This window comes from Coregonus clupeaformis, chromosome 20 (assembly GCF_020615455.1).
Source record: "Coregonus clupeaformis isolate EN_2021a chromosome 20, ASM2061545v1, whole genome shotgun sequence".
Classification (NCBI taxonomy): domain Eukaryota; kingdom Metazoa; phylum Chordata; class Actinopteri; order Salmoniformes; family Salmonidae; genus Coregonus; species Coregonus clupeaformis.
In genome coordinates, this window is record NC_059211.1 from 2,518,487 (window position 1) to 2,532,326 (window position 13,840).

The 13,840-nt window shown below is 41.4% G+C and overlaps 1 protein-coding gene across 1 annotated transcript; it reads left to right on the forward strand.

The window, feature by feature from the left end:
- The first annotated feature begins 313 nt into the window (after positions 1 to 313).
- LOC121533187 (U3 small nucleolar RNA-associated protein 6 homolog) lies at positions 314 to 10,639 on the forward strand. Its single transcript, XM_045205244.1, has 19 exons — positions 314 to 554; positions 648 to 732; positions 1,083 to 1,124; positions 2,181 to 2,273; positions 2,397 to 2,444; positions 2,541 to 2,604; positions 3,416 to 3,534; positions 3,720 to 3,797; positions 3,882 to 3,963; positions 4,098 to 4,179; positions 4,384 to 4,559; positions 6,464 to 6,543; positions 6,732 to 6,809; positions 6,960 to 7,139; positions 8,454 to 8,534; positions 8,898 to 9,007; positions 9,267 to 9,333; positions 9,618 to 9,690; positions 10,035 to 10,639. Exons 1-19 carry the CDS (start codon positions 463 to 465, stop codon positions 10,187 to 10,189), a joined length of 1,785 nt encoding a protein of 594 aa, XP_045061179.1. The 5' UTR covers positions 314 to 462; the 3' UTR covers positions 10,190 to 10,639.
- The last annotated feature ends 3,201 nt before the right edge of the window (positions 10,640 to 13,840 follow it).

Below are 13,840 nucleotides of genomic sequence, written 5' to 3' on the forward strand. Positions count from 1 at the left end.
GGGCATGATTCATGAAGCTTGTTTACTTTTCAGCCTAGCCGTTTGCATATTTCTGGTGTCAATTATAAATCAATACACTTGTTGCAGAAACAGCAGTTGCCAAATATGCTCAGTTCTGAACTTGTGCAAGCCAGAAGACTAATGATAGGAAATGTACTATGTCTATGTTATGTATTGTTACGTAAATGCCGACCATTATCAGTTACACATGTTTATAATGCATGGTCTAATAATAAAAACCAATGCTAAGGTTTTCGCTTGTCAAGCCGTAATTTATTGTAAATTCACGTTTCTGCACGGACGAAGTTGAAGCACGGAACCGGAAGTACATCAATCACAACTTCCACACGTGTGAAAGATGTGGTTGGGTTAATTTAGTTCACTGTTTTCTTGTTTTTACGGAATACAATAATAACATTTACAACAGAAGTCAGTCAAAATTAAAGCACCAAGTAAGTGACGATGGCTGAGATAGTCCAACAGCGGATAGAAAATCGAATCCCAGAGTTGGAACAGTTGGAGAGAGTGGGACTGTTCAGCAAAAAAGAAGTCAAGTAAGATTAAGAACACCCTTTTGCTTAACTAGCTTGCAATGGTAGCAACCATCTTTGAAGTTGTATTACATCAGATTCATCTCCCAATTACAGATCCATGCTAAAAAGGGCGACAGCTTTAGAATACAAACTGCATCGATTGATCATAACCAAAGTTGACTTCATTGCATACATTCAGGTGAGTGCCAAATAAAAAAATAACAGTGAATAAAGCTAGAGAATGTGTGTATGGGCAATCAAAAACAAGTATTATAAACTGGGTGGTTCGAGCCCTGAATGCTGATTGGCACGGGTATGACCAAACATTTATTTTTACTGTTCTAATTACGTTGGTAACCAGTTTATAATAACAATAAGGCACCTCGGAGGTTTGTGATATATGGCCAATATACCACGGCTAAGGGCTGTCTCCAGACACTCTGCGTTGCGATTAAGAACAGACGTTAGCCGTGGTATATTGGGCATACGAGGTGCCTTATTGCTTAATTATTCAATGTATTAATCTGTGTTATTTCTTTGTTATTTCAGTATGAAATCAATGTCTTAGAGCTGATAAAGAAGAGAAGATCAGTAAGTTTTGAATCTCATATGTAATAATATATGAAGGATTTGTTTCATTGGGTCATTTCATTTTGTAGGCTACACATTCGCAGCTAAAACTTGAATTGTAGTGTAGGCCTACAAATAAAGAGAATAACAATTAGGTAGATTAACAAAACAATTAAAGTGACGTTGATGAAGCCAGCTTCAGAGAGTTCCCTCACAAGAGTTTGCCAGCTCATGTCAGAGACTAGTGTTTCTGACAACCCACTGAAGTTAAGCTAGATGATTTGATGATGCATTTCATTTGGCTTGCTAGCTCTGATGTTGTCCTCAGCCTCTCTGTAGCCTTCCTGTGATGCCAGGTGATGGAGTTGGCTTGATGGCCCTGATGTCATCCTTAGCTCAACCGCTCTGGATGTGCATCCACTTGGGTGATGTCTCTGCAGTTACTGTAGCACAAAAAAGCTCACCACACATCAGTCCAGAGCAGTAGTCATCCTCACTACGAACTCTTTGCCATTTCCACAATGCAGTCAGGTCTCATAAGGCGGGGGTTTATATAAGCCTAGCTGTATGCCTGTCCGACCTCAGAAACAATGTTCCACTTTAAAATTTCGATCTCTGTACAATACTAAGAACAATACAGTGTGAAAAGGCCTATAATAGAAGCCGGTGCTGAGTCTGATGCGTCTTTTAAATACAAACGTTAGCCGGCAACTAGCAATCTAGCTAGCCTAGCCAAACAAGCAGACTTGCCATCAGTCCTTCAACTCCATGGGTAAAAACAACCAGATATATCTAATCAACACTCAATGACTTATCAAAAAAAAAGAAGGATAGAAAAAATATATATTATTAAAATAATCTAAATTATGTACAAAATATACAGAGCTCTCTGTTTAGGCTGCCTTACGGCACCATGGCAACCACAGAATCCAGTAATAATAATAATATCCACTTTCAGTATCATGCTAGAGTTTACAACCAATGAATTACTACAAGTCCATTGAAGTTCTATGAAATATGGAAATATTGAATATCTGTATCAGGAGTTCATATTTGTTCCCCATGTTTCATTTTTAGCGCATCGGCTATCAGTTCAAAAGAGAGGAGATTGAGTTTTCCATCATCTCGAGGATCAACAACATTTTCAGAAGGGCCACAACTAAATGGAAGGTACTATATAAGCCCTATATGACATAGCTATTAGCTACGGGATGTTGAATATTTCAAACAGCGCTATGCAGAAGGCACCAAAGAAGTCAGTGGACAGACCAATAATAAGACCTCTTTTTGCAGGATGATGTGCAGTTGTGGCTCTCTCACATTGCTTTCTGTAAGAAATGGGTAAGTTGCAGTTATCTTGGGTTCTTAACTGATAAACTTTGAATAAATGTTGTGTTCTGGTGCTGAAACTGTACTTTTTGTTATCATCTCAAATAGAACACAAAGGGTCAACTCAGCAAGGTGTTCTCCTCCATGCTTGCCATTCATCCTGAGAAACCAGGTAGATTTCTCATTATACTATGGTGACATACCACGTCAATGGCATATGTCATTGTAATGCACACTGAGTGTACAAAACATTAGGAATACATTCAGTTGCACCCCCTTTCACAACAGCCCCAATTCGTCGGGGCATGTACTCTACAAGGTGTAGAAAGCGTTCCACAGGGATGCTGGCCCATGTTGACTCCAATGCTTCCCACAGTTGTGTCAAGTTGGCTGGATGTTCTATGGGTGGTGGACCGTTCTTGATACACACGGGAAACTGTTGAGCGTAGAAAAACCCAGCAGTGGTGCAGTTCTTGACACACTCAAACCAGTGCGCCTGGCACCTACTACCATACCCCATTCAAAGGCGCTTACATCTTTTGTCTTGCCCATTCACCCTCTGAATGGCACACATACACAATCCGTGTCTCAATTGTCTCTAGGCTTACAAATCCTTCTTTAACCTGTCTCCTCCACTGATTTTGAAGTGGATTTAACAGGTGACATCATTAAGGGATCATAGCTTTTCACCTGGCCAGTCTATGTCATGGAAAGAGCAGGTGTTCCTAATGTTTTGTACACTCAGTGTATAATAATATTCCATTCAGCATACACTTTTATCCAAAGCAACTTATTCATGCATGCATACATTTTACGTATGGGTGGTCCCGGGAATCGAACCCACTACCCTGGCGTTACAAGCGCCGTGCTCTACCAACTGAGCTGCAAAGTACCACTACATACACTACATATCCTATCATTGCTCCAGTTGTTTGAGTGGATGACAGTGCCTAGTGAGCAGAATCATTTGATTGCCTCTCCAGCCCTCTGGATCATGGCTGCCAAGAGCGAGCTGGAGGACAGAAACTCTTCAGAGAGCGCCAGGCACCTGTTCCTGCGTGCTCTACGCTTCCACCCGGAAAGCAAGAAGGTCTACCAGGAGGTAAGGAGGTGGATGGCATTTGATTTTCAATTAATTGAAGAATTACCACATTAGGCTTGAAGCTAAGATGCTATGGAAATCTAAGTGCTGTGGCAGCAAACACTGAATGCACACAAAGCTGAAATGTAGCAGGACCACTGTTAAAACCCCCAGGATGTTTGATACCCATGTCTCTACCTGAACAGTACTTCCGTATGGAGCTGTTGCACGCTGAGAAACTGAGAAAGCAACAGAAGGAGCTGGAGCAGGCTGAGATAGATGTGGTGAGTACACACACACACACACACACACCTTTTGAGTTTCTTCTTTTTGTACTGGGTCACTGATTGTCCTCTTCCACTCTACAGGGAGAGTACGAGTTCTCCCCTGAGATCATGAGTGGCAAACTGGCCGAGGTGGTGTACAGAGATGCTACTGGGAAAATCCAAGGTGAGCCGTTTTACATTGTATTGTATTCTATGCCATTGTATTGCCTAACAGTCATATGTATGCCTACTTTGGTTATTAAGAGAGTAGAGACAGTGTTTTGGAGATGTTAATGGATTTCTCTGTGCTGTCCACAGGAGCTGATTTCATCCTGTCTCTTTTGACCATCGCCGCCATCTTTGACTTCACTAAAGAACTACAGGACACCATTATACAAGAGTAAGGCTCGTCTTTGCTTTGTTCATCAGTATTGGCTTTTCCCTATGACATTTAGCACAAACACTAAGTGTGATAGCTTCTATAACGTGCCTGGTATTCCATAAAACAAACAGCGTCACCTAAAACAATTTTTAGTTGCTGATCTCTATTCATTATTCAACATGACACAACACATACTGACCATGCTGAATGTCCTGTCCCCAGCCTGCAGAGCAAGTACACAGACGACTCAGTGACGTGGGACTTCATGGCCAAGCGGGAGCTGCAGGCGACGGTGGGGGAGGAGCTTCAGTCAGCCAAGGGGCGGGCCTCTGACATCGCCAGGAGAGAGGAGCGCTGCTGCCAGGTCTACGAGGAGGGCCTCAACAGCCTCAACACAGGTACGTACACACAACAAACAGAAATGCACACATCAACACAGGTTAGACAGAAACACAACACATTACAAACACACAGGTAAGACACCACACAAAACTTAACATAGGTAGACACAATGCAAATAAAGACCTCGACACGTGTAGACGCGATACAACTCAACACAAGTGACGAGTTGGATGAAGTGTAATGGAGGAGGTTCGGGGACCACGTGATGGGTAACCTTGCCTGAGCCCTGAAAAGTTGCATTTGCATCCCAAACCTAGGCTTGGCAGGCTAATAGTGTCGTCTGGGTTCCAGGAGACACTGCTTCGAATCATGTTGGTCACAAACAACTAGGGATGGGCATTTTACTTATTTTTTTCAACTGGTTATATTATATCGTGGAACACAGTGTTAAAAAAGGTAGTTACGTCAGCAGTGGCGCTTGCTTGTAGAAGCCTTCTGTTAGCAATCAAAAGGACTACGTAAAGGTAGGTTAAGTAATTAAATATGAACTGAAATCAAATTGCCCCATTATATATTCAGTCAACAAAAAACAAGCCATTTGAGAATCATTAATTGAAACAGTAATTAGCTGTTTTAACTGCTAGGTTCTGACGTTGTCACAGTGGCGCTTTTCAGTGGCAAAAGATGTGATGCGAGATTGCTGCTACTTGTCCCCCTCCGATAACGTTTATTTGCGCCAGGTGATTACTAGAGTTTGTAGCCTACACCAAATTATGTACCAAATAAATCTTTATTTTTTATTATATATATAATTTGTTTTTCTGCTGTGCTTAATATGCGGTAGGCTATGTATTGTACAACTGCACAATCATTTTCATTCAGGCTTTTTTTCAGGCTTGGGCTCATATAGGTTTACTGCAACTCACTGTTGGCTGGGCTCCCTGCCTGTGCCATTAAACCCCTACAACTCATCCAGAATGCCGCAGCCTGTCTGGTGTTCAACCTTCCCAAGTTCTCTCACGTCACCCCGCTCCTCCGCACACTCCACATGCTTCCAGTTGAAGCTCACATCTGCTACAAGACCATGGTGCTTGCCTACGGAGCTGTGAGGGGAACGGCACCTCCGTACCTTCAGGCTCTGATCAGTCCCTACACCCAAACGAGGGCATTGCATTCATCCACCTCTGGCCTGCTGGCCCCCCTACCTCTGTGGAAGCACAGTTCCCGCTCAGCCCAGTCAAAACTGTTCGCTGCTCTGGCACCCCAATGGTGGAACAAGCTCCCTCACGACGCCAGGACAGCGGAGTCACTGACCACCTTCCGGAGACACTTGAAACCCCACCTCTTTAAGGAATACCTGGGATAGGATAAAGTAATCATTCTACCCCCCCCTTACCCCACCCCCCAAAAAAACAAACATATTGTAAAGTGGGTATCCCACCGGCTATAAGGTGAATGCACCAATTTGTAAGTCGCTCTGGATAAGAGCGTCTGCTAAATGACTAAAATGTAATGTTAATGCATAAGCTCTAATATGCGTATGGGTGTTCTACAAGCGACATCTTAAATGCTTTGAATTAATCATCACCTTAAAATGCTGACCCTTTATATGTTTGGATTTGAAACAAGATCCACAACGACCATCTTTTCCACTCAGTTTTAATCTGTTTCTTTCTTGAAATTGATCGATCATAGTGAGGTCAAACAATGTAGCCTTCATTTGCATTCATGTCAGAGTGATTAGAGGGACAATAGAGCGCTGAGTACCAGGCCATTAGCGACCTGACATCATTAGCGATTTGGGTACTACCAACACATCGACGCCTTTCATGTACAGAGAGCATAGGAGGAGATTACCATGACTGAACGTTCACGTGGAATTTGACTGCCGTCATGACTCATGACTGCCAGTCACCGCAACAGCCCTAGTGATGACTGGTCTCTCTTTGCTGTGTTCCAGAGGCCATGTGGGCGTGCTACGTGTCCTTCTGCCTGGAGAGGTTCAAGAGGAAAACCAATGTCCAGGAGCTGAAGGAGAAGGTCAACATTTCAAACCATGACTATAATTGCTGATGACCAGTTTTTTTAATTGCTGATGAGCACTTTTTAGTGAAGAATATTGATAGGTTATTGATGATCTAATGTTAATATGACTAGTATATTAGTGAAATTAGTGTAGGGTTTTATAAGACTGAAATCTGACCTGTGTGTGTGTTGGCATCCCTCAGAGGCAGGAGAGGCTGCTGGCAGTGCTTCAGCGTGCCCACGACTCCTCACTGCTGAAGGAGGACTTCTACAAGAACTGGGTAAGAAGATTTCTTATGACGAGAGTAAATCTAGGACAGTAATTGTATCAACATAGGCTATCTAATGTACAAACATACAGCATAGCAACCAATAGGATACAACATGTAACAGTTTCCTGTGGGTGTGTGTCCCTCCGTCCGTCTGTTCAGCTGCAGGTCTTACTCTCATCAGGAGACTCGGAGCAGACTGCTGCGATTGCCATGGCAGCCACCCAGCGCTACAGACAATCTGTGGACGTGTGGTGCCTGGCCCTGCAGACGATGGTGCATCTGGGGAGTGGCGCCACGGGCAAGCTATTCCAGGATGCCCTAACACACGTGAATCCCAAGGTACACACACACACAGTCATTAAGTGCTGCTGTGAAAGTGGGGCAGCTCCAACTCTGTCCCAGATACTATCCTACAGCATATTAACTTACTCAAATGACTGCTATTCCCTGCTAAAAACCAGTTCCAATATGACTGGATGGGCTCAATTCAATCAAACCCACAGTGCAGTATTTACGTGGTAGTTCCAAATGACATGACAGAATTGCTTCAGGTACTGTTAAACCCTATTACTAATACCAGGTAGACTTTCCTCACAGGTAAATTCTTCTAGTTTTCAGAATAAGACGCCTGCACGGGCAGTATTAGTAACAAAGACACTGCATTAACATTGCTATTGTGGGCTCAATTGAATCCAGCCCACAGTCAGAGGTTTTTCGACCGCTTCGCCGTGTCGTGTTTGGAGGTCAGCGCGCAGAGCTTTGTACCCACTGGGCAAAAACTGGTTGAATCAACATTGTTTCCACTTCATTTCAACAAAAACATTCTATGTGATGACGTTGAATCAACATGGGTTGGATTTGAAAAAAGTCAACGTAAGGGAATTTCGCCATCTTTTAACCTAAATCCAATGACATGACATTTTGTTGATTTCACGTTAGTAGACACTGAACTGACGTCTGTGCCCAGTGGGTAGTATGTAGTAGAGCTGGGATGATAAACCGATCAATTATCGACACCGACCATACCGATCACTTATCGCAGGCATTTTGCTGATATCGTTACGATAAGTAGCCTATACTAGAGAAATGTGAAGTTTGAAATGAAAGAAGTTTGCTAATATGGGTGATTGTTTAGGGGACAACTGATGGCTACAACCATCAAACTAGTAGTAGAAGTATAAAGGATCATTAATAAGACTGTGGTGCACATTGTTGTAAAAGTATCGTTCTATTCATCGTTATCACATCAATTCAGGCAATTTATCGCAATATAGATTTTGTAGCTAGTCATTCATTGTTATGATGGGTGTTGCGCAATGTAAGGGGCGGCTCACGAGAAGGGGCTGACTGTGAGGGGGGACTATGTTCACCCTCCACTTCGTTTTGTAATTACGTAGTCACAAAGACATTGTTGATCCGGGGTGTGAGTTGCGAAATAATATGGGCCCAATGGGATTGTCTCTGGAATGTAAAAAACATTTTGACTAAGATTTAAGGGATAAGGAGTATTTTACAAAAATGTTTGGAGCATCGGAGTGTGAAGGCAGTATTTATCGGTAACAATTTTTCCAGCCCAGCAACCCATGAAAATATTTTATATGTAAAAAGAGCATCTTACCTGATGTTAACCACCCTGGTCTTGTCTGTTGACAGTTGAGTTTGCCCCTGTGGCAGCTGCAGGTGGAGTGGAGCATGACATCACAGAGCCCAGAGGAAACTGAGGCCCTGTTTCAGGTACAGAACCAAGCCCAACCTCTCAAATTATATTAGTCTGTTATGACATTTCAATACAATGCCAGTTTACATTTGTCATAATTCGAATCTCCGTCCAGACAGTGCTTTGACCAAGCTTTTTCTGGTTCTATGTCATTCTTGGCCTCCATTGTGTCATAGTGCAAAAGCAGTAGTGCCTCATAGGCTGCGTTTACACAGGCAGCTTAATTCTGATCTTTTGACCAATGACATCAGATATTTTTCAGAACTGATCTGATTGGTCAAAATACCAGTTTGTGTAAACGCAGCCATATTTGCTTACATACAATGTTGTCTGGTTGGATGAGAATTAGTTGTAACAGTTTGTTTTTCCTCTGCTCTCAGAGAGGTCTGCTGTCTGTGGTGCCTGCCATTTCCATGGAGATAAAGGAGAAGTACATTGACTGGTCCTACAGGGCCGGAGGCTACAAGAAAGCCAGGAAGACCTTCACAAGGTACTGAATATTAATAATAATATTATATTATTCTTTTTTCACACAAGTTCTGCATTGAAGGCCAAATCATTACAATGGTGATTCTAATTGACAGTACTTATTTTGTACAACAACGTATCCTCGTTTTAGATTTGTAAGTCGCTCTGGATAAGAGCGTCTGCTAAATGATGTAAATGTAGATGACTTATTACTATGCATTTACTAAGTTAAGCATTTTGACAATTTTTTAAATGTAATTTTACCTTCTCTTATTTTCCAGTTTGCATGAGAGCCGGCCCTTCTCCAAGGCCTTTTTCACCAGAATGATCCAGATCGAGAAAGATCAAGTAAGTGTGTCAAGTCACAATGTATGAGGAAACAAGAACCCAAGTCCATGCTCAGACAAATGCATGTGGCAACCAACCAAGTCTCGAACTAGCCTGTTGTTCCAATATCAACACATGTTGTTGTGGCTTCATGTAGAAAATATTGTATGAAGGGTTTAACTATTCACACTGTTAGGATTTTGTAAGCCTGTTCCCAGATCTGTTTGTGTTGCATAGACAACTCTTATGGTCGTTAGCAAGGTTAGGCTGGTGTACTAACTGGAATGATGTGACTGTTCTTTTAGGAGACTCCCAAGATGAGCAACCTGAGGGACTTCTATGAGAGAGCCCTGAGGGAATTCGGCTCCACAGATGATGGTGAGATTCTGAAAACACATTCAAAGCAGCCCATTTAAAATAAGTCCCACAGGGATTCTTTCATGTCAGTTGTTACACTAACAACTAAAATACTTCCAATAGGCCAGTAGAAGAATGAACAAGACATACATGGTCGGAACTACAGGGTTTGCAGGCTTTTATTCCAGCCCAACATTAACACAACTGATTCAACAGGAACTTTTATTAACTGATTGAGGTGTTTTAGTATGGCAGGAATATAAATCTTTACATCCTGTAGTTTTCTGGGACCAGAGATGCTGAACCTGGTCAAATTAAAGTTGAGATGGTCACTCAGGACTGTCTGTATGGCTTTTTCCCTCCAGATCTGTGGCTGGAGTACATCAGAGAGGAGCTGGGGCCAAGCGGCCAGCCAGAAAACTGTGGGAAGATCCACTGGAGAGCCATGAAGCTGCTGGAGGGGGAGAGTGTGGAGAGATTCACTGCCCAGTACACCATGCTGCAGACTGGACACATCTAGAACACACCTGACCCCCCTCCCTCCCCCCCTTTCCAAGAAGTGGACTGTTCCAACAGTGTTGTGGGAAACGGCTTACTGTGCAACTGAAGTTCAGATGAGTAGGTAGAAGTTGCTCCTAACCACTGATACAGGGTCAGAACTATTTGATCATCCTAATGGTTAAGGTTAGGATTGGGGATAGGGTAATCTGATCCTAGATCTGTGGTTAAGGGCATCTACTACCTAGAGACGGGGATAACAAGCTGTTCTGTTTATATGGAGAGTTAAATTTGTACTTTACATTTCCTTGCATTTAGTATACAACGTGGTGTTTCATGCAAGTTTACAACTTAATCATTTATTTTTGAAGAGTTATGTTAATGTACACCATCAGTAAGGATTTAATATTTTATGTATTTACAAACATTAACTTTGTTGCTGTAAACTTTAAATAAAACCATCCCAACATAGTCTCCTATTTCTATTGTGTTCTGTCTGTAGGTCAATATCACACTTTGTACTACATGGGATTATCGTTTCAATAACCAGTGCATCACATGACTACTTACATGCATGTGAGTTATGACCCTGTCCCTGAATGACCCCTGACTTGCTTCCTCAGACTGGAGCCTAGGGATGGCAGTAGGTCCACTGACCAACCAGTGCTTTGTGAAACCTTTTCTTGATTAGAGTTAACGGATTCAGCTCTATACAATACATTTATCTGCAGTCAGAACATTGCACTCTCCTGATCCTTATAGTACACATACAGTACCAGTCAAAAGTTTGGACACTTACTCATTCAAGGATTTTTCTTTATTTTTACTATTTTCTACATTGTAGAATAATAGTGAAGACATCAAAACTATGAAATAACACATGGAATCATGTAGTAACCCAAAAATTGTTAAACAAATCAAAATATATTTTAGATTCTTCAAAGTAGCCACCCTTTGCCTTGATGACAGCTTTGCACACTCTTGGCATTCTCTCAACCAGCTTCATGAGGAATGCTTTTCCAACAGTCTTGAAGGAGTTCCCACATATGCTGAGCACTTGTTGGCTGCTTTTCTTTCACTACGGTCCAACTCATCCCAAACCATCTCAATTGGGTTGAGGTTGGGTCATCTGATGCAGCACTCATCACTCTCCATGGTCAAATAGCCCTTACACAGCCTGGAGGTGTGTTTTGGGTCATTGTCCTGTTGAAAAACAAATGATAGTCCCACTAAGCGCAAACCAGATGGGATGGCGTATCGCTGCAGAATGGACAGATTTCCACAGGTCTAATGTCCATAGCTTGTGTTTCTTGGCCCAAGCAAGTCTTCTTCTTATTGGTGTCCTTTAGTAGTGGTTTCTTTGAAGAAATTTGACCATGAAGGCCTGATTCACGGTCTCCTCTGAACAGTTGATGTTGAGATGTCTGTTACTTGAACTCTGTGAAGCATTTATTTGGGCTGCAATCTGAGGTGCAGTTAACTCTAATGAACTTATCATCTGCAGCAGAGGTAACTCTGGGTCTTCCTTTCCTGTGGCGGTCCTCATGAGAGCCAGTTTCATCATAGCGCTTGATGGTTTTTGCGACTGCACTTGAAAAAACTCACGATTGACTGACCTTCATGTCTTAAAGTAATGATGGACTGTCGTTTCTCTTTGCTTATTTGAACTGTTCTTGCCATAATATGAACTTGGTCTTTTACCAAATAGGGCTATCTTCTGTATACCACCCCTACCTTGTCACAACACAACTGATTGGCTCAAACTAATTAAGAAGGAAAGAAATTCCACCAATTAACTTTTAACAAGGGTCACCTGTTCATTGAAATGCATTCCAGGTGACTACCTCATGAAGCTGGTTGAGAGAATGCCAAGAGTGTGCAAAGCTGTCATCAAGGCAAAGGGTGGCTATTTGAAGAATTTGTTTAACACTTTTTTGGTTACTACATGATTCCATATGTGTTATTTCATAGTTTTGACGTTTTCACTATTATTCTACAATGTAGAAAATCGTAAAAATAAAGAAAAACCCTTGAATGAGTAGGTGTGTCCAAACTTTTGACTGGTACTGTACATTCACACAAAGATCCAGGAAGTGATTCAATGTTTTGTTGCCATGGAGGCCGGTTGTTACCACTAAGTCACATTTGATTTACCTGAAACATTTCACTGAGGCCCATTTTGGCAATCTGAACAAGATGATAGGGCAAACATTGTGCATTCATCATATATTGTAGCAAGTGTACAATTTAAATGGATTATACAACAACTTTTATAAAAAACTGCAATAAATATGATATTAAGTCCAACAATGTGTTCAATACCTTTTTAATGATAAGAGCTAGCATTACTGAAACTGAAGTATTTATAACCAATGTGCCAAAATACCAAAACATTCAGGTTGATTCACATTTTACAGTTAAGGATGCTTCTAAATACTCTTTCCAGTGACGTAACATTCACAGCTGTAGCCATGTTCAACTAACGCCATGAAATGCCCCTCCAAAGTCTTGCATTACAAGATTATCTACAATTATTTATTTTAGTAATCAAATAAACATGCTTTAAAGTTGTTTTATCAAAGAACATGTACTGTACTAAATGGCAGGCATTCATGATGACCAGTTTATTGACCTTTGAATGTTTCACAGAAACTCTCCTTCTCCTACAGAGGAATTCATAGGAGAACCTTAAGGCCAGTTTTCTACATCCAACAAATAAGGCTTCTTGAGAATACATTCAGTCCGTCCCATGATATTCCACTCTCCCTCACTGGGTGATATAATAGTTAACCACTGAGTGAATGCTTTCATCTTCATGACCAAGACTTCCAATTATAGACCAGTATAGACTGTTGGACTGGCATCTAGTACAATCATGGTTTTGAAGAGGGAATCCCCAGTTTACAGCTTTCCAATGCATCATACAGGGGGGTATAAGCAATTAGTGCCAACATGAAAACCTAACTAAGTAATGTTGTTATTCCATCTGGGGAGTGAAACCACTTGAGGCATATTAAGGCAGGCAAACCATTGAGGTGCAATCTAATGATAGTTAGCATCCCTTTAGTGCGTTATTAGATTACAGACTGCAGGTTGAGGTGTCGCTGTGGTGGGCAGTATTTCTGTTACATGTATTTGAAATTCATATTTCAATTACTTTTGAGTAATTTGTATTTCACCGGCCTGAACTACAATCCAATGTAGTTTGTAACAAGATACTTTCGAGACCTGTAATTTGTATTTTCAAAATACTTTTCTATACCATTTCTATTTTACAGCAGTTCAACATTTTGTGGCCCCCTTTCACCCTGCACTGGTATCAGAAGTCATGGCACTATGGTGTGATAAGAGTGTCTGCTAAATGAACAACATGTAAATGTAAAAATGTACACTTGCAAAGCATGCTGGGTATTATTCTAATGAGCTCCTCCCACAAAACAAGGCCAATAATAATACCCAGTGTGCTTTGCGATTGTTCATTTAGGTCATCTAGCAGACATTTATCCACAGCGACTTTTTTTGTTACCGTTACTAAGAATATTGTTGTAGTGGAGGCGTGTACTTGCAAATGTATTTTGTATAAATAAATAAAAACATTCTAAATACAATACTTTGCAAAAGTATTTTGTATTTTAGTTTGATACATTGGTCTGTAGAGTATCTTGTATTTGTA

Excerpts from the sequence above, each read along its gene's own strand:
- LOC121533187 (XM_045205244.1), top strand. The coding sequence starts at position 463 with ATGGCTGAGATAGTCCAACAGCGGATAGAAAATCGAATCCCAGAGTTG. Across the intron at positions 6,544-6,731 it reads TCCAGGAGCTGAAGGAGAAG|AGGCAGGAGAGGCTGCTGGC; the intron begins GTCAACATTTCA and ends GGCATCCCTCAG. Across the intron at positions 9,334-9,617 it reads TCCAGATCGAGAAAGATCAA|GAGACTCCCAAGATGAGCAA; the intron begins GTAAGTGTGTCA and ends CTGTTCTTTTAG.